This window comes from Hippoglossus hippoglossus, chromosome 18 (assembly GCF_009819705.1).
Source record: "Hippoglossus hippoglossus isolate fHipHip1 chromosome 18, fHipHip1.pri, whole genome shotgun sequence".
Taxonomy (NCBI): Eukaryota; Metazoa; Chordata; class Actinopteri; order Pleuronectiformes; family Pleuronectidae; genus Hippoglossus; species Hippoglossus hippoglossus.
The window spans coordinates 7,623,146-7,643,834 of NC_047168.1; the positions used below are offsets into that span (position 1 = coordinate 7,623,146).

General features: G+C 42.5%; 1 protein-coding gene across 6 annotated transcripts in view; it reads left to right on the forward strand.

Annotated features, from left to right (window-relative positions):
- LOC117752245 (collagen alpha-1(XXV) chain) overlaps positions 1-20,689 on the forward strand; it is a 146,320-nt gene that overhangs the window by 72,427 nt on the left and 53,204 nt on the right. For all 6 annotated transcript variants that reach the window (XM_034569474.1, XM_034569471.1, XM_034569472.1 and 3 more), the window contains exons 3-4: positions 8,557-8,601; positions 12,141-12,148. In XM_034569474.1, the coding sequence (XP_034425365.1) occupies positions 8,557-8,601; positions 12,141-12,148 (53 nt within the window). The remainder of the gene's footprint in view (positions 1-8,556; positions 8,602-12,140; positions 12,149-20,689) is intronic.

Consider the following 20,689-nt stretch of genomic DNA (forward strand, 5'->3'; position numbering starts at 1 on the left):
ATGGTTTCAAAGATGGTTTCTGTCGTTTTAGGAAGTTCTTACCACCCTGATGCATGTTCAAACATTTATCTTTCCAATAAGTGCTTGGATAGGAAATGACACTGACTCATTATTGGTCAAGCACATGTATCGGTGGGACCTCGCTACTGAGGCTCACTTCCCTGATCGCTAGGGTGCAGACTCCGGCTCCAAATATGTAAGATGGTGGCGTTCGTATATTTTGGCTTCATTTCACTATATACAGTGTATTATTAAATCCACTGTGTATGTCTGTGTGCAAAGAGAACACAGTACAAGAGTTTATGTGGCGACAAAATGTGTGGACCAAAAAAACATACGATGAGTACAATGTAAATATCCGACACAATGGGCTCTTTTCTGGGCAACAGATTAAATATAATTGCCAAGAACTATTTAGGAAATGGCTGCAATCATCATATTTATTCAGGAAATGGTCGCATTGCAGTTAAGTGCAGTTGGAAATCAGGATAATGAAGATATAGGCCACAGGATCAAGGAATAATGTGAGATATCCTTTAGTACTTTGTTTTTCGAGGTCGGCTAGGGATTCTAATGTGAACCTTGGGAAAATTGAAATAGGCCTCTGAATTCTTCTGCAGAATTTTCTGTTTATTTTATGTTGTCAAAACCCTTTGTAGCAACAGAGAACTGGATTTAACACTAAGGGCTAGTGGCCCAGCGCTCTTTAACATGGTTTGGAAATTATTGTACTCGTCTGTTTAACAATGCACAAGTTATTTTTGGCTTGATAATCCAAACAGAGTGGCTGTCATTTAAAGGCAGCTGAAGAACCGCTGTTGTTAAACAAAGTCGATAATAAGGTTGCTCTTAGAAATAGCTTAGCATTATATGCTAACCATGCTGTATCAGATTGCAGGCATTGGGAAACATCCTATTTCCATGAGCTGAACTTCCATTGACACAAGTAATATATCACATTTTCGCATTTAGAAACTAGAATAGCACTCGTAGAGCAGGTACCTCCCCCAAGGCCCAACAGTCCCCTTATGATTCCACATTTAAATTTGCTAGATAGGGATTTTTATTTGTATCTGTAGCAAATTGCAAAGTCATAGATATCAATCCCCTTAACATGCCTGTTTTAAAAAATCCATAAATTTTACCTGAGAAGTTGTCACTCTTTAGTCTGTGTACCTGTCGCTCGGAATCTGTTGCGAATGAGAGTGCTCCAGCATCATTGTTACCCCCATATTGAATTGATTCAGTGGGAAACGCTGAACCAGTGCAGCTTTTGGGTGCTTTTTAACACAACCTAAAGTGGACGGCCGACAAAGTTGTGACAGCAGTTAAAAAGGTTGCTCTATAAGAACAAACTCTTTGTTCTGCTTTCTGTGTCTGCATCTGTTCTTGAATCGTAAGAGTCTGAGGAAGTTAAGGAAACAATGAAAGCAGTTAAGAGAGTCAGTCAGAGTTCAACAAGGCCGACCCTTGTGGAGCCAGTTTGCCAGGTCACAAGTTGAAAAGGGACTTTCCTGTGCTTCTCAGAAATATCGAATAGAGATGACCTCAAGAGGATTCTGAAGATACACACAGTTCACCTCTTTATCTCATTGTGCTGTTATCTGTTGACTGCTTGACCTTCCCAAGTTTTCAATTGGGCCTTTGTGCTTGTTGGGTTTTAAAGTTCAACTTCTGTAATCGCAGAGAACTGAGTGGTCAGCACAGTAGTTCAATAAACTGCACATGCACTAAATGAGCTAAATGTGGACCACACATGTCTGCGAGGGCTCTGTGCTGCTACTCGTCTTCCTCCCACTGTTCAAAGACATAAAGAATTGGGTTAGTTTAATTGGAGGCTCTAAGACTAAGTTCACACAGCGGGCCCAAGTGGCCAGAATCTGTTTTTTTTCCCCCTATGTGACTTTTTTAATGACATTGTGAACGGCACAAATCACATGGAATCTGATCTTTTCAAATCAGATCTGGGCCACTTTCATATGTACCGGAAATGCTGACATCTGTGGCCTCCATGTCTATTACGACTTCTTCTCCTTCTCCTTCTACTTACTTCTGTACACAACGTGCTGCGTGTGCCGTGTTGTTGTTCTTCTGCGCATTCGCATTCGGTGCTAATTCGTTTTTTTTTGCGATACGCGGGCAACCTGTCCAGGGTGTACCCCCGCCTCTTGCCCAATGTCAGCCCAATGGGATTGGCCCCAGGACCTGTGCGCTCCTCAAAGGATAAGCGATATAGATATTTAATGGATGGAAGAATGTGCAGTTTGAGTCAGCTGTTGTCCTGGAAACCAGACCAATCGGCAAGATCATGTTGATTTGCTCTTCTCCTTTCTTTCTCTCCCTCTTCCTCAGCCACTAGTTGCCAAATCACCTTACCTCCTGTACCTGTCTCTTCAAATAAAAAGTGCTCTGCAGAGTCATTGCAGTGGCAAGTTCCTTATCTGAAATGGTGGAAAAAGTTTGTACTGACTGCACTGCATTCACAAATTAATCGCATTAAAAGTTATCCTGAGCACTTTTGTTTCTTGAGATAAGGAAAATCCCAGACAGAACAAATGTTTCATGTCATGTGTATTTTAGAATAGATATTTTTTCTTTGCTTTTTTCTATGGAAGTGAAGAAGAAGTGCTCTTCTTCCATAGTTGTAGTGGTGAGGCTCTCTGTGTTTGCAGCCAGACAACAAAACACATCCCTCTGAAGATGAGGAGAGCAGTGACATCCAGGGATGAGGCTGATTGTAAAATTGTGGTCATACGTTTTCATTTTCCCCCCCCTTGTACAGTGAACACATTGTTCCTCGAATTAGCATTTAATGCATTGATTTATTCATTGTCATGCTGAGTAATACGGATCTTGGATCAGAACGACCGTCCTCTCTGCCAGGCTTTTCCACAAAAATGTACTTGTACAATAACAAATGATTGTACGGTAGAAAGCCAGCTTTTGTGCAGCTTTGGTTCTGTTGACCTGGATACCCAAGTGCTGCCAGGTTGAATAAACGCATCCATCCGTGTTGTGGGATTAAATTGACCATATTAATGTCTGTTTCAAACTGTCCTGAAGCCTTGGACGGCTTGTAAAGACATTAATCAACATAGAAATATTCTGAACACTTCACCTAACTAAACTCCAATAGTTTACAAGCCATTTAGAGACTTTTTTACTGCATATGTTGCACTGTTGATTGTGTAATTTTGATTTTGACAGCAGTCCGGTTATATTGAATAGGCTACAGGTTTTAAATAATTTTAAATAGAACCACAATAAGTTGCAGCTGTGACACAGCCACTGTCACTTATTCCGACATTTTAAACAAAGGATTGAAAGCGTTTTTATCAAAATGGCTGCGGAACATTTCAAGAACCATATCACCGTTGCACATTTTTTATTTCCCACGGGAGGCACCTTCTACCCTTGTCGTAAAATTAACCATAGCTAAACCAAACACTGGCGAAGCAATTTCATGTCAGTTCCTAAAAACATTGGCACTGGACATGTAGCGCAGCCATGACATTTCCCCCAAACATTCATGCAGGGCATTGTATTTTTATGACTCATATATAAACAGCCAGGTCAGCAGTGCGTTTGGCATCCATAGAATAGGCTGGTTGTTTACGATTCAAGGGGAAAATAGTTTGAACCATGGAAACTGTTGTAGCTGAATGAATCAAACGTGGAATTATTTTAATGTTTGGCACTAAGTTTGATCTCCAGACGTTTGTTGCATGTTTCTGAAGGCAGCCTTTCTTACTTTCGTAATGTGTGATTATAAAGTTAAGTTTCCATGATGCGTACACTGCAATGGTTCAAAAAAGAAAAGTGCACTTTGCTGTGCTCCTCCTCGGATTATTTGATTTTATTTGCACAAAGAAAACACAGCAATTGTCTTTCATTTCGCATTTGATCATGGATGATACAGATGCCAAACACATCTGAATTTCTTCGCTTTACCCATGAAAGGTGCTGTCGGGTTTGCACAGAAATGTAAAGTCACCCCTCCTCAAACCTGATTGACTTTGGAGGGTAGAGCTGTTACCCTGTTTGCTATGTTTGGCAGAAGGCTGACTTTTATTTCAAAGAATAGCTGTATTGCTTAGAGAGAAAGGCTTTGAGTGGTCTGATTATGTATATCAAGCTCAATTCCTATAAATGAGTGGGCCCCGGCTGGTTCACATAAATCTGATTGATTTTAAGGAACAAGAGAAATATGGCGGTGTGGTGGTGTTAACTGTTCTAGGCTAATCAGTATTTTATGGATGATGGGTTGGGGTAAAGCGCAATTTTGCCTCAAATACATGTAGTATAAACGAGAAGTTTATTATGTCAAGCAATGCATAACATTGAAATAATGTTGTAATGAAAAACATGAGCAAAAGTATTCAAAAACAATACACCCATGGCTTAGAACAGCATGTTTCACAATGCTGCCAATTACATGGGAATCCGTTGTGCCAAATAGCATTAAAATGACTACTGCTATGTGTTTTGGACCAAAAACATTCTGTGGTATTGTAGAAATCTTGTGTTGTTTGGTTATTCCTGAAAAAAAAGGGGGGAAATGAATAAATTCTGAGACTCTGAAGCATTGTGCTGATGGTTTCATGCTGCTCTTACAGCTAACTTGGTGCCATTCACGTCACAGGCTATTACCATCGTATTCACAGACACATGACTTTTGAGATGTTACACGATTCATGATGTCAGCGTGCCAACTTAAAAAAAAATCATGGCTTGAATATAATTGACCTTGACTGGAGATGAGGAATCTCAAAATTCACTGGTCAAAACGACAGTTTAAGATGTGTTGAGCTGTGATATTTGACAGTCTCCTGTAGTCTCCGTACATGTAAATGTAGTTTCTAACTTTGGCTGTAGCCGCTGGTGTTCATTGCTTTGATCTAATTTAGCACCACAACATACTTTCAACTTTCCCATCAACCTGAAAGTTTGATACAGTGCAATCTCTGAGCCCATCGGCTATCATCTGACGAGGAATTAGACTCTGGGGGGGCGGGGTAGAAAGTGGATGTCCGGGTTTAGACTTGACATCTTCCGTTTGCAATACACTGTTTACTGTCTGACTAGTTTCTTTTATCACACAAGTCGAACATTTCTCCACAAAATCAAATCAAAAAGCCGATGCATTTTCGTCAATGTGCTCCATCTTCTTTTCTCTGTGGCGCAACCATTGATCCTGCTCAAACGTGATTGGTGGAACTAGAAACTGAAACCAGAATGTTCGGCCCCAATAACTGCTGTTAAACATTTCTAACTAAGTTGAGCATGTTAGCCTACTTTCATTTGCTAATTAGCACTAATTAAGCTTAAGGGAATTTCATTAGTTGAGGGATTTAGTCATAGGCAAGTTTTTACAAATTAAAACCTTAAGATGAGCTAGTTGAAGAGTTAAAGGATCATGAAAGACAGTCCACACAATGTAATATGATTGAGTTCTAGCTTCAGCAGGAGGTGAAGTCAGGGGATCAGCACATCATTAGAAAACGAGGTCTGGAACCATGAATGTCTGTTCCTTGGCAATCCATCCAAGAGTTGTAGAGGGATTTGAGTCTGGATCAGAGTTGGGGGGGCAACCAACCAGCGTTGCCATCTCAATACCTGCACTGCTGGCTGGCCAATAGAAAAGCCAAACAGCACTTACTTTAATGTCTTTTCTCTCTGGTTCTGCGTTATAAAAAAGCTTTCGACTGCCTATTTTCTAAAATTCAAAAGCCACCAAATAACAAAATGGAAAAAAATACCACATATACGTATCAGCACGAGGTCCATTTTACTTTGAATGCCAAAAGACTTTCCATGAACATTAAGTCCACTTTCATATTCAAAATCTGTGAAAAACTTGAGAAGGTTTCAACCGATTGCTCATAGTTTTTTACCCTCATCATGGACTTTCATGCCGCATTTTTTGAAACCACTGTTCAATGACTGTACTTTGGGTACTGCGAAAAAACTTCAGGTCAATACAGTGTTTTCGAGCAGGAATGGTGCATTTCTTTGACAGGCAGCTGAATATCTCTCAGTGACTAATAACCACGTTCGAGGCCTGTTTGTTTCATTTATAAGCTCTTTCAATGCTCGGTTTAGTCCTAATTGATTGAAAAACAACTTTCTTGACAGGGCCTGATGGGCTTTTGTAACGTTTTCCTTCGACTTGTGTTTCATAAACTGAAATGTCATAGCGTTTGTGTTGGCCTTGCTTTTGTAGTCTTTCGATGTTGCTGGTACAGCTTGGTTGTATGGGAGTCTCTCCTTACAGTCTATAATCAGAATGAAAAATATTGTGATGAATATTGTGAATCCAGATGATATCTGAAAATGATGCGGGGTATTTTGTCTGGACCAGAAACTCCCATGTGGATAATGTTTTCTCAGCAGCTGTCAGAAATATACCATAAAATCAGGAGGATGTTGTAGCGTCGCATGCACAAAATATTCCTCTCAAAGGTGTCGAGTGTCATTTCAAAGTGAGCAATAATAAAGCGACTGCCAAGCGCAGTAAACCCCCTTGTGTTTCTTTTCAAACCTTAAAAAACAAACCTATGGAGAAAGCTGGGTAGATGTGAGCCATAGTAAAGTGAGAGTCAAACTCCACCTGTGGTTACATACTTTAAACTGCGCTTGGACCCCTCTCTGGCAGCGCCTGACATTATCCTGGAAGCTGTCCAAAGGGAGCATGGTCGGAGGCTGAACTGGAGCCAAACAGTGGGATCAAATCGAGGACTAAGAATCATACGATGGGTTGTGTAACATAATCTTGCATTTTGCACCCCAGTAACACATCTGGAGTATCATAAATCAGCCCAACGCTGTATTAAAGGGATTGTTTCGTCTTTATTTTACTCTTTTCTTTGTCACTTTTATTTCTTTTCCCTTAAGAGGGATGGAGATAACAAAGCTTAGAGAGGAGATATGGAAGGATATGGAAAGGAACGTTAATAAGAAGAATGTGCCCCTTTTACATTCATTGTGAAGGAGATTACAAAATAAATGTTATACATATATATAAAGGGTTGATAAAGAAGAAACAAAGATATCCGTATCTGTATACATACACTGTATGTGTGTGTATATATTCATACATATACAGTTTGTGTGTGTATATATATTTTATTACATATTCACCCAAACTCAATTTAACTCTCCCACATTGAAAAAAGAAAACTGTTCTCCAACTTTAGAAAATACTTATTTGAGTTCATTGAAGTACAAGTTATATGAACACACTTGAAACTTCATTTGTGTGTTATCAGATTATTAATTATTTTTTCAGTTCTATTATTCTGTGGTACCCCTTTAGGGAGTTTTTATTACAAGCCGGGGTTGGACGTCGGGTCAGGTTGTTGGAACGAGCAATTCATCTGATTGTTTTATATTTTGACCCCTGTTTTTTCGCTGCAGTTCAGTGTCACAAAGTCATTCCTCGGAGCAACTTTTCACACCCAGGCAATTAATGTTGAGCTCTGTGGTCTATTCAAAAACTTTCTCCAATCCCATTACATGACTCTAATTATCTTGAACCCTCTAACATGATGACAAAAAGCTATTCTTTGCCAGTGCGGGGGTCAAAAGAAGTTTGAAAATGATTTGCATAATAACTCTTCACAGTGTTGTTGCTGCCTGAAATTGGATCTGGTTATTTTCTGTAACGCACAACCAGATGGAAAAGTTTGTTCCTCTCGGTTGCATTGACTTCCAATCTCTTTGATCCTGACAGCTGCTTTAATGTCGGGGGAAAGTGCAATTTTGCTTTTCAGATATTACCCATTCCATTGCAAGTTGACAAGTCCTCCTCAGAGGTGGAGCGTGCTCGTGCACCACTGTGAAACCGTATTACAAGAACCCGGCTTTTAATTTTCAGCTAGACTAAAAGTCATAGCCTCACCCTTTCGGATAAATTGTGACTGCGCCCGGTTTTATTAGGAGCCGAGAGCAAACAAAATGCCAGAGCCTGAAAATGTGTCTCCTGCTGCCAACCTCAGGAGAGGACTGCATGGGTTGCAAACAGGAGGAGGAGGAGTAGGAGGGGGAGAAGGAGGGGGAGAAGGAGGGGGAGAAGGAGGTCATTCTGGGAGAAATGCTCCCAATTTCCAATGTTTTTTATTTATTTTTTATCTGAGAACTACCTGTATACAAAACAACCCAGTCAAGTCGTCTACATGTAAAACCCGACAAAGCATGTAATTACTTTACTCCTCCAGCTGAGATTCAGCAGATTGAGGAGAATGGCAAAAAGGGAGAACACGTCTCGATAAACAAATTAAAAAAGCAGAGCATCCGTGCTGAAAGCAAAAACTGAGAAAAGAAAAACACACTTTTGTGTGTGTGTTCCCTTTTTTTTTTACTCAGCTGGAGTCGAAATACTTAATGAACCTTGAGATTCAGAAGTGTTTGTATTCCAAATACAATATTTCTCAGCAGCTCTTCCTCCTCCTGCTGTTCGGTGGTTTGACTGAGAGAATGCTCGTAGAATAAGAAACATACACAAACACGGAGACAATCAAATAACTGAGTAAAATTTATTATCTTCCTTTTTTACAGGACCTCCGGGAAAGCGAGGAAGAAGAGGCCGCGATGGAGAACCTGGTAAGTACATTTGTGTGTCTGTTTGTGTGCGTGTGTGTTTGTGGCCAAAGATCACTGTTCAGAAACGTTTAAGGAATAATTCAGTAGGACAACAGCAAATCATGCTGCGCTTACAATCATGTAAAAGTACACTGTATATCTTTGGAGGCCAAAATAGGTTATAGATGTGTAATTTGTGGCTCCTGTGGTTTCGCTGTTCACTCGGATTGTTTCAGCTTTAGTCGCCATAGAAACACTCGATTTTCACAGGAAAAACCAGGAGACAGTGAAAGTTGGAGAAAGTCAAAGCGATGCCCAAACTTGTCGAGGTGATGACGCCCGTGTCGAAACGTTGAGACATTCCAACCCTTCGGTGCCGATCCCAGACATGATGTAGTTATATTCGGGGACATACAATTCGCGTTTGTTGCTTTGCATAAATTTGGCAACAAGTGTTCCGAACGCACTCAGGATTTCCGTCCTCCCCTCCCTCCGCCCACACGCTCTCCTGAGTTGACTCAACAAACTTGGCCCAGCGGGGGCCTGGAGTATCTAGGAAAAGGACGTGCTGTGCAGCGACGCTCCCACTGACGGAAAGTGTCGCCGCAAATGGAATTCACAGCAAGAACATGTACTCGGCAGGGAGCTGTGGCTGCTCACCTGATAGTGATGATGGTGCTCTGGAGTGCAGTCGCGTTCCTGTGCAGTGCAGCGGAGCGCGGCGAAACGCTGTGGAACAAAAGCACTGCTCTTGTAGAGAGAAATGAGGGGGACGGGCCACGGGAGCAGTTTGGTTTCAAGAAACAAACAGTGTGTCTGTCAGGGGAGAAATATAACTGATGGCTTTTTAAGATGCAGCCTCTACTTAAATCAGTTGAGGTCGTGCTATTCGAGAATCAACAATTCCCTCATTTTCCTCCAGGTTTGATTTTGCCAAATTAATTTAGGATCCTGTCTGAGGACACATTCAGCGTGGCTCCCCGCTCTTTCTCTCTCTGTCTCACATGCTGCAGCACCAAACAGATCCTGAAGGCCGCGGCGGAGGAAAGAATTAGAAATCAAATGACAGAAAAGACAACAGTTCAATGTTCTGGTCGGCTGCGCATCTGAAACGCCGCCAGGCTTTGTTTATGCAGCGCTCAACTTTCCAATAAACATCCACCGCGCCAGCGTGTTTTCAAATGGCACCATTGTGCGAAGACAGTTTGCTCATTCTCCGGTCGGCCAAAGCGAATGCGGAGAACGTGAATGGCTTCCTCATGACAAATCAATCGGAAACGAGCAAACAATCATAGCCACTCACAATGTCTGGACTGCAGAGGCACAGTGTCTATCAAGGGCGGACAATAGGAAACAATTGGGTTGACAAGCCTCACCATTCTGTTTAATAACACCAAATTACAGCGCTGAACGAGGCCGTTGTCAATATCAGACAGATTTGGCTCAGGTTTGTCGACCAGAAATAGTGCTTGTTTAGAGAGACTGTTTTATATTAATGTCATGAAGTTAAGCAGCTTTTTATCTGCACGTTCACTGGTTCTGCAAAAGCATTTAGATAGCATTACAAAAGCAATGCTTTATAGAGTGTAATTCAAAATATTGGCACTTTGAACGCTCTAAAAGCGATTGTGCATGTTTGCATGAAGTTTTAACTCACTTATTTCTGCTACATTAACTGTTTGGATATATCGGCGAACATAAAGTGGAGCAATCTTCTGTGTGAAACTCTCCAGGAGAAGAAAAAAACATTTAGGACACATTATACAACAGAAAAATGTGCTCCTTGACAAGCGCAGGCGTGCTGCATTCTGCACTGTAAGCCTTCTGCAAATCCAATTTCCCTCTTTTCTCAACACTGGTGGATGTTGAAGGGAAACATATTTAATTCATGACTCGCTTTAACCGAAAGTAACTAAGCTGCTGAAAAGTTCCCACATATTCATATTGGGGTGTTGGCGGGGGGGTGTTTTAGAGTTTACTCATCTACGACGACAGAGGGAAGCTTTGGTTCAGACTTGGCTGTAACAGGGAGAACAAGTAGGAAAAAGCCTCTGCGATATTTACCTATGCATTCAAAGTAAATGGGATACTTCATTAGGATCTCTGGTGTGTTTACTGGTGACATATGGAAAGGAAAATTGTGGCAGGAAAGCTTTGGATGAAAAGGTTTTTGGAGCAGCGAAGGCCGCGGTCTCAAACTGTTCTGGCAGCTGGTCAATACTGGAAAGTGTCAGACGTTCCCAAACATATTTTCCCTATTTGAAGAACGACGTCTTGTTACGCGTGTACCTGCGCTGACAAAAGGGGCGATGTGATGCTCAAATTGAGCAGCTCGAGCAATTTGCCATAACTGCGGCACATCAATTTCAGGTATGAAGAGAAGCAGCTTTTCTTCACAATAGATGTTCTGGAAAAATTGCATTCTGGTCCCCAGTGCAGCTGCATGAACCTCTGTGTCATCTAAGAGCATTCCAACCACTCTCACCGTGGTGTGAGCGATCTCATGCTCCGTGCAGCACGATACCTTCGGTAACCTTTACACTCGGAGCTGCAGGGTGGAAAATTGTGGAGGAGATGACTGATCATGGCAGCGTTAGAAGAGAAAGTGAAACTCACTCAGCCTGAATGGCTTTTTAAGTACATGTCATCCACTATTTATTTTTGCATGTATTATATACGCCATGAGACATTTGTAGTCCCCCGAAAACCTTTATGATGCCTATTAAATGTACATTAATATTGTACATATTTATCAAATTTTTGGGATATACCATCATTGTTAGTTGAAAACGGTGCACAGAGCCATTAGACACCGTGGGACATGTAAAACACACACACACACAGTGGAGCAGGTTTATTAAAAGCTAAGTGGTCCACTGTAACTCAGCCATCCATAAAACAACACTACAAAAGTGCAGCCTCCAATATGGCTCCTTAAATGCCTCAGCTGCAGGAGCAATTTGCGCGTTCCCTTGGTCGTGAGGAAGAACGGTTCAAGGGCATAGGAGCTGTAAAGAAAGAAAAAAAGCTGCTTTCAGGGTGAAAGCAGCTGGGCAACTTTTTTTAATAAGAACCAAAAGTGACCTGAAATGATTTGCAGGGGGTTTGGAGAGCCCTGAAGTAAGTTGGCCGACAGTCCTTTGAGGGAAAGTGTCACCTCAGAAAAATGCGGGGCTAGTTTTTAACAAGCGCACAACCCCCTTGTAAGAGTGAAATTAGAGCCACTTATAAATGTTAAATGTGATCGCCAGACCTGGTGGCCCGAATACATGCAAACTCGATTGGAATCTTTTTGTCACAATGCTTTTGTTCTATACCAAATATGGTTGCTTCCTGAAATGCAATGCCTGTCTATCTGGCATCGTCGGTGACTGCATCATGGAAGAGATATATCTCCGTGAAACGTTCCTTCCCAAGGAAATGATTCAAAACAAGAGCCTCCTTTCCCATCTTAAATACTTGGATATGTGGTTTCACTGGAACATTGATGATCTGAGACTGTTTGATCACTGATTGAAAACACACTAACCATGTATATTTTCCCCCTCTTTCTCTTTCAGGACCTCCTGTAAGTATGCCTGCTTCACATCCTCCTCCAAAATGTGATAGCCATGTGAAGGTAAAAGCAACGCAGCAACAGTAAAACATGTCGGCAGGACGCTGCAACAACACGTTACAAACATCCAGAAGCATTAATGTCAAAGACGGTTCACAAGAAAGAAAATAAGGGCTTAAAAAGAGAAGTTTGACATTTAGGAAGTTCTGGGGAAATAGACTAAGGAAGTAACTCATTACACTTGCAAATCTAGGCATTTTATTTCACGTCCCTCTGCAGCATTTCCCTCAGAATTGATTCAATCTGCGGGGGGTGCACAGGCATGAACGCTTCTCCCACATGAAAGTGACAGGTACACAGGCTAAAGAGTGAAAGACAAGTTCTGGTGTGAGGGAGAGAACTGCACTGAATGCCGCTTGCTAGTATGTGTACAACTGCAGCTGAAACTATTAGGTCTGACTGACAACACGTGCGAGCATGCAAAGTAGTGCAGCAATGGAGCAAAACACCAAGTTAGAGATCTCTTATGTTATGAGGAGTGTTAAAATTTTAATGGCTCACTATGAAACTGTGACGGGACAAAGTCGAATACAGCTGGCCGCCACAGGCCAGATATTTAATGGGAAACACTGCTTTGACATGGCGAGATAAGATTTTAGCCTTGGCGGAGGTAGGCACCATTCTAGTTCTGATATGGGATAAGATAAGAATTCTGATACTATTTTAATGTATGTAGGCTATGGTCAGCAACCAGTTAGCTTAGCATAAAAAACTGGAATCAAGGTGAACAATCACAAGGGAAATAACTATAAATCAAAAATAAAAGAAATAGAAGATACATTTTTCAATTACAATTGATGTTGAAGAGATCTGATTATAGCAAAGGTTAAGACAGAGATTTTAGTTGCACCGCACACTCCTACTCTATTATAAGTATTCTCTTCATCCCGGCCCTCCAGGAATATGGACCCTCTCCCCGTCATCTGGCCGGTCTGGTTTGTAATATCCAAGCTACCGGCCTCCACCCCTCCTGCTCCCTGAACCTGAACAGATTATCTCACCTCATTATACTGCTGGGTGATCACAGATTCACTCCCCCTACCAGATGGAAAACTTCAGAGTTTCTCCAAAGATGAAGACAAACCCATACATGCATACATACGGCACCGGAGACTGTGACAGTTTGCTGCATAGCCGGGTCAAGCGGGTCCTGTGTGTGTGTGCGAGTGCGTATATGCTCTGTTAAAATTATTTATAGTCCGGGGGCAAGTGTGATTGAATAGGTATAATCGCGTGTGTCGACTGAGCTGTAAAAGTCGTAAGTTAATCCTTGGAGCCTTCTCAGACACTCGCTCCTGGGGTTCTGGGACGTAAGTGAGTGCAGGTGGTCTCACTTCTCAGCCTCTCTCTCGCCAGGCTTCACATCTGACAAATAAAACCATACAGCCAGTTGTCTCAGGAGCCGAATGAAATCCAAAAAGGGTTGTCTGAAATGTCCATACAGCAGGAGAGTTTGGGTTTGCCAATAAATGCATGGGATTCCTGTGTTTTCCATACTTCTGGGATGTCTCCTTTGGCCTCCGATGACAAATCACTCCCTGAAGTCCTTACAGGTAGCAGAAAGAGCTGTAAATGTTTGATAGGCAAAACAATTCCCATACTGCACTTAACCAAAAAGGTTATAATTTACAGTACAGAAAAAAACTGAAGTCTGGGTGAGGGAATGCATTTCTTCTTCGAAAAATGCAACGATCTGACAATGACTCACCCAATGGTCACCGCATCTGTTTCCGAACTGTAAAAAAAAACTCTGCCAGTTTCTTAAAGACAGTAGTAAGTGATCTCATGTGGTTTCTCATTTAGAATGCCCACCCGGGGGATGGCAGGGGACACGTCGCTATGAATATTCAACAGCTCTCTTGTTGTCAACCTCTATAACTCTGGGAACACTGCGTAAATTGTACATAGCCCTCCGAGCCAAACAAAGCAACCACTGCTGAAGTCATTACGGATCTCGGTGACTTAATCGTTACTCAGCCGCTGATGAACGGACAGGGACCTGTGGTTGCAGAGACAGAAAGAGAATAGGCCTCCTCAATCACAACTCAGTAGGAAAAGATCCTCATTGGCGGTCCGTGATCAGCGTTTAGACATGGAAAAGTGATTTGCTTTGTTTGGATTTCCCTTCTTTTCCACCGCTTGAGTTTTTTGTGTCAGTTTTGCATTGGGATTGCCGGGTCGGTTGTCAAGTCGATTGGTTGGATATCGCTTCTTGTTCTCCAGACAGATTGGAAAAATATTAGCGGAGACATGTTGCAGACATGGGCTGAGGCGGTTGCCGCATCTCGCCACTGAAACCATATAAATTGGTATTTTTGTTGCCGTACATAAAGGTTAGTAAGGTTTGGGGAAATGATAGTTGATGCAAAAATGATTGGCTATCTATTTTTCTCATATCTCTGCAAGGGTGGTCCGTGTCAAAACATGAAGCACCCACCGGTGTGTGCACGCCGTTTAGCTCTAATCAAGCATAAAACACCATCCCCGAGGGCGCACTCGAGTACCCGCCAACACCACCCGCTGACCCTGCTCCTTTAGCGCAGACTGTATGCCATCCTAGATTAAAATGATGCAGACAGGGTTAGAAACTAACATGCTTTGAAATCTGGTCAGAAAGAAAGGGGAAACATTTGAAAATGATACAGTGTAGAAAATATCAAACCCACTTCAGCCCGCTAAGCATGCCTCTGCACCACAATGGAGTCACAAGCCAGGCCAGCTACGGCTAAGCACGGGCCCTTCCAAGAGTTCACTCACATTCCCAATGAGAAGATAGCTGTGTTTGCAGACGTAGCTTCCACCTCCCGTCTTTATCAGCTGAGATTCCAGCGACCCAAGTTGAGGATGATCTGTCACGACATATGAATTATGCAGCTGCAGTATAGGGATTAGAGGCAATGTGGGGGTGAGGCATATAGGAGCCCGGCACCCTCCGCCCTTCATCTGCTTTTCACCGCAGCTCCACACCTGTTAATAAAACATATTCCATCTGATCACTCTTGCCCTCCAGAGCAGGAGAAGGGGCCATTTTATCTAAAGTGAGACTCTAGTTAGAGATGGAGACATGGAGATATGCCCTCATATGTTGGTTAACACTGTTTTGCAAGTTGTTAGTTTAAAACAGAAAGGCCATTAACAGTTTCAATTCTGCACAGAGGGTACACGTACACAAACGCATGCATGCTGAAGAGGCTGCACCGAGAGCTGCATGTGGATCTATCTGACATGACAGCTATTATTTGGGCTCGTAAGGGCAGCGCTGCCTGAGGAGGCCTGCTGGCACTGGATGTGACAACAGTAAGAGTTTGACCTTTTTAGATGTCAGTCCTCGGCTCACGCTGTGCCCATCAGCAGCGCTTGTCTGTCAGCGAATGATGAGAGGCAGCGCTAGGGCCCAACGTGAGGTTCACTCTCAGTGATTTGAAGCGGTCCGTACAGAGCACTTTGGTTGGCTGAGCAGGCTGAACACTCGCAGGGAAAACTGACCGTCACTACCTAAGCGCGGTGGGAGAAATAACAGCGCACGAATGTGATGCTTGCAGTTTAAGAGAAAACTCAACATCTCTTTGATTGAGAGGAATTTTCCTCCAACTCGTAACATCAAATGATGAGAAGGAGAACAGCGGCCAGAATGCGGTTCTAATTGAATCAACAGAAGAAGTGAAAGAAATGCTTTTCCAACTGGAACATTGTCCCTTATTCATCATTTTATATCCATGACAAGAATTTTGTGGGTCCGAAATTTGCTTGTGAATTGCACACACAAAAATTGGCTTTAATGTTGGGCATTTTTCACCTAAGCTGTTTAAATGTCTCCCCTTTTCAGGCATCATGGGACCTTCTCTCTCTGAGAATTGTGCGTTATGAATCCTCCATGTTTGATTAGTGTCTTGTCACCGTACTAAGACGTCACACACCTATAACCAATAACACTATCAGTTTCACTTTACCCAGCTCACAGCGTCCCTGCTCCCACAAGAACATTCAACACGTAACAACAAGCAGACACACTCACAAACACATACACACACACACATTTAAGTCATTTTCTGCTGGCTAATTGTGATACACTGTGGATATGGGAACCAGATGCCATTCCCAAGTTAGTTTTCCAGTGTGGTTTTCCTATCCCTGCCTAACCTCTGCATACAGATTCCCGCGACGAGCACCAGCCACTTGTGGTCATACGTTCCTGCCCATTTTGCTCTGATTACTCACATCCCTGTCCTCCATTAGTTTCCCGTCATGAAAAAGGTTCCCCGGGGCCCACGGTAATAAGATTGAGGGTTCCCATGCAGAACTAACAGATGGAGGTGTACATATATTAAATATAAATATATCTTTTTTAACCAAAGGACTTTTAACTCCTTTCCACATTTGTGCAAGTTTGAAACTTAGTAAATTTCACTTCCAATGATGCTCACAGCTTTGAGCTATTTTACAGTATTTCTTGTCTTGCATTCGTGCATTTTCTTTATATTTCTCTATCCAGCTAACACTTGAACTGTATTGGTAGAGAGAGCTTATTATATGACAAGCATTGCGCTAATATTGGTGCTGCATCGTTTGTGCAAAGAGCTAAAAGCTGACAGAAACTTCTCATTGCTGGTTGGCAGCCAGCAAACATTGACTGTACATAAAGATGGATGGCAAATTTCCACATCCTCCCGGATACGAGCACATATAGCCAAAATATCCCAGATATGGCACATTTGGAGTCTGCGCAGTAGTGATCAGGGATAACAAGGTCTCATCAATATGCACTTGACTGATTGTAAGTCAGTCCCAGCTGTCAATCATGAGGTTTCACCCCATTTTTCATAGTCATCATAATCCAATTCAACTTTATAAGAAGGAGCCAAATTTGGTAAATTGTTCCCTTCCACTAACAAGGAGTCGGAATTTAAGACCTATAGTGCAGCCAGCCACCAGTTGGCAATCGTGATGCTTTGGCTTCACTTTTGGTTAATGGTCACGTTCATCTTTATGCACAGTCTATGCTACTAACTGATTAGCTTATCTTAGCATAAAGATTGGAAGCTGGCAGAAACACTTATCCTGCAGCTGCCCAAAGGCAACAAAACCTGCCTAGCAGGCCAGTAACTTCCACCATAAATCTAAGTGCAAAAATGCCAATTTGTAGTGTTCCAGGGCTCATTTTTGGGACTACTTCAGTTTTTGTTCATTAGCTGTAGTGGTGTTGGCAGTCAAACTTAGTTTCCTTCACACAGGGCCAGGCTAGCTGTCTCCCCGTCTCCATGCAGCCTTTATGCTAAGCTAACTTGCTGCTGGTGGCACTCTCATAGTTAACAATTTAGATTTGAGGGTGGTGTCAGTCTTCTTGTCTAACTTGGAGAGAAGAAAATAAATGTATAATGGCTAATTATTCTGGTGAGTCAGTGAGGTCAAACTGCATTGTGGGATCTAGAAATTATTTTCACTTTGAGGCATAGCAAACACAATCTATCACTTTACTGTGTGAAGTGCGTAAGTCAGGGTTTAGTCTTTTCGAACTGTTTATTTGACCCTCTTCCCACTTTTGTGGTCGGCAGCACTCCTCACCTGCCCCCTCATCACTTACCCATTCCCTGTCAACACTCTGTGCCTGGAGGATTGCTTTGCTCAACTTCCTGTGTACACACATGTTTATTAATATTGTGTTGCTGTGTGAGAAAACCGTATGCCCGTAAAGGCGAGGTTGTAAAAGCGGTAGTTGTTGGCCTGTGCTCTCTGAGATGCCAGTGCTCTGGGGGGAGGTGATTGGAGCCATGTGGCCAGCAGTTTGGGCTACAGCGACGGCTGCCAGCCCGCTTGGCCCGCGTCCTCTCACGAGGATTTGAGCTCCGTTTGATGGATTGATTTCCTGGAGCTCGATAGGTTTAACAGGTCACTGTGACGAAAACTACAGCCGAGTCCAGACGGAGGTTACATGCAAATCCCACGTTTCGCATCTTGTTGGATTTAACAAGATCGCACTAGAGGCTCTCAGCTAAACCCTCAAGAATCACTCTGCTCATGTCAACAACAGCTACAGCCGTGGATGAGCGCCAGCCCATCTCCTCACACTGCAGAGTCAGACGAGCACTGTTGAGCTTTCATCCAGAAAATGATAGGAGAGTAGGAGTGTGACGAATGTTCATGAAGTTTCTTGACATCTTTTTGAGACCATTTTGAAATGAGATGTGTGACTGAGTGAAAGCTGCCTTGATATTCATAATTAGTCATTCATTCATTCAGTTGTTTTATTATTTCATTGTTTATAATTGTCTTTGTTGATTGCAAGCTTGATTAAGAAGGAATGTTATCTGAGAAATCACAATGGACATACAGAATTTAATCATTACTTCAATTAATTAATTGTCTTCATACCAGAGCAGCCACATATTTATGAAGATAAAATATTCTGTGCATCAAAATTATAAATATTTGAGATATCACGTTCCAGAGGCCAAAAAGATTTCTTGTGAGGACCCATGTCTTTGACTTTTTCCCTGTCCAAATCGAGTCACTTCATCCTTTCAACGTTTTCACCAAATTTGAAGAAATTCCTTCGAGACTATCTTGAGACATTTTTTGTTGTGGATTTGGCCCTACTTCTCTCTGCCTTTTTTTATATTTCCCTGCAGACCGTTCCATATTCCTCCCCCGCTCCCTTTTAAAGGTGGCTGGGGTTTCCTCTTTATTTCATACCCACAGCTCATTCAGGCCATTGCAGGAGACAGTGGTCATGGTTTGGCTCGGAATGAGAAGCTAGACATGTACTGTATGTGGATATAAGAAACTTAAACTTGATCCAGTGGTCCACCAACTCGACAGTATCATGCACAGAGGATTTTCTGTTACAAATCATCTCATGATGGAAGTTTGACATAGGTTTGCCCAGCGTTAAGCAGCAGAAGATGTGAGGCTTACCATCAATGTGATGTGTGTCATTTTCAATAAGTAGATATAGAGCTTCTGCTTTGGGGCAGCTGCTTTTACAAAGACACATTTGATATTTCTTGACGTCACTTACACTGGGACTAATCTGGAAAGAGGTTTTCGAGGAAACCCATTGAAATACTATCGGACACACATGGAAATCCAAAATGTAACATTGTTCTCAGAAATTTGTCAAAGAAATTGTTTGACAGTTTCGGAAATAGGAACATTTGCCGATATGAATCTAATTTCTGCTAAAGGCAGTTAGCTTAGGTTAGCACCAGGCTAGCAATAGGGTTTACCAACATCTGAAAAGCTCCATTATTAAGAGGTTAGCTTGTTTGGTTAATCATCCACAACTCAAGCTTTTGCAACAGGGGACTGGAGTAGTTCTTGGCTCTGTGTAGTAACTTCCTGGAGTCCCCCCATGTTATCTGGCAAACACATGACGATGTCAAGACTCTCGCCATTCCTGTCCTCGCACGCAGTGACTCCTGCCAGAAATGACACCATTTCCGCTGGCATGCGCCGGCGTCCCAGCCTTAACTTGGTGCATGCGGTGCACTAACGATCGTGCTGGAGGCAAGAGTCTGCAAACAGGTCTTTCTCTACAGAAATCTCAATTTTCCCTCATCATCTCATTAATAAGGGAGTATAGAGATTCCCAGATGGCTCCTGCAGGGAGATTTCACAGACCGTAGGTAAAGACGAGGCATTTTGCAGGAAAAACCTCTGCAACTGGTTTGTCAAAACAAAGAAACAGGACAAGCCGGTAAACAAATTGTTCTGTTTGTGCTTCCTCTTCATCTTCTTTGCCTTTCTTAGGCAGTGTGGTTGTATTTTTCTTAGCGGCAACACCTATCCTTTAGGAGAAGACTGCACCAAGTCAACGTGCCTGAATCCCAAGTATAAAAGGGAGAGGCGTCATGTTGACAGAACAGTGGGCGCAGCTCAATACTACCTACTTACTGCTGGTAGCTTCTTATGTAAAAATAAGTTTATTTCTGAAGACAACATGATAGCGTTCTTTTTACATATATGTGGCCACTTAAGAACCCAGTGTTATAGTAACCACTGGGGGGTTAATCATGTTCAACAAACTAATGCATTGTGAGCAGGACGGATCAAACAGAAGCAGCCCGATGAGCCATGTCTAGCACCTGCTGGAGGGCTGCTTTTGAAAAAGAGCCAGAGCAGAAGCAGTAAAAAAGAGAATGATGTGAAAAGCATACGCAGGTGCTGATTAGAAACCTTCCTTGGGGCAGAACAAAGCCACAAAGCTGCAAACAGATACCCGCTGCAGTACAGTTCGCCCCTTTGAAATGGTCTTTGCAGGAGCTCTGTTTAATAGTCTCCATAAAAGACTCTCACTGTACTTGCTTAAACCTTTTGGAAAAGCCCCTGTGGATGCTGTCTGTCCAAGTGATGTGCAAATGATGGGCCGTATAATGAGCAGGTGCAGACTGTGCAGCGAAATCATTTCCACATGCTTTATGAGCAGGTAGACGAGCGAACTGAACAAGATTATGAGGTGTATAAAAGCAGCATTCCACTCCTAGCGAAGTAAATCAG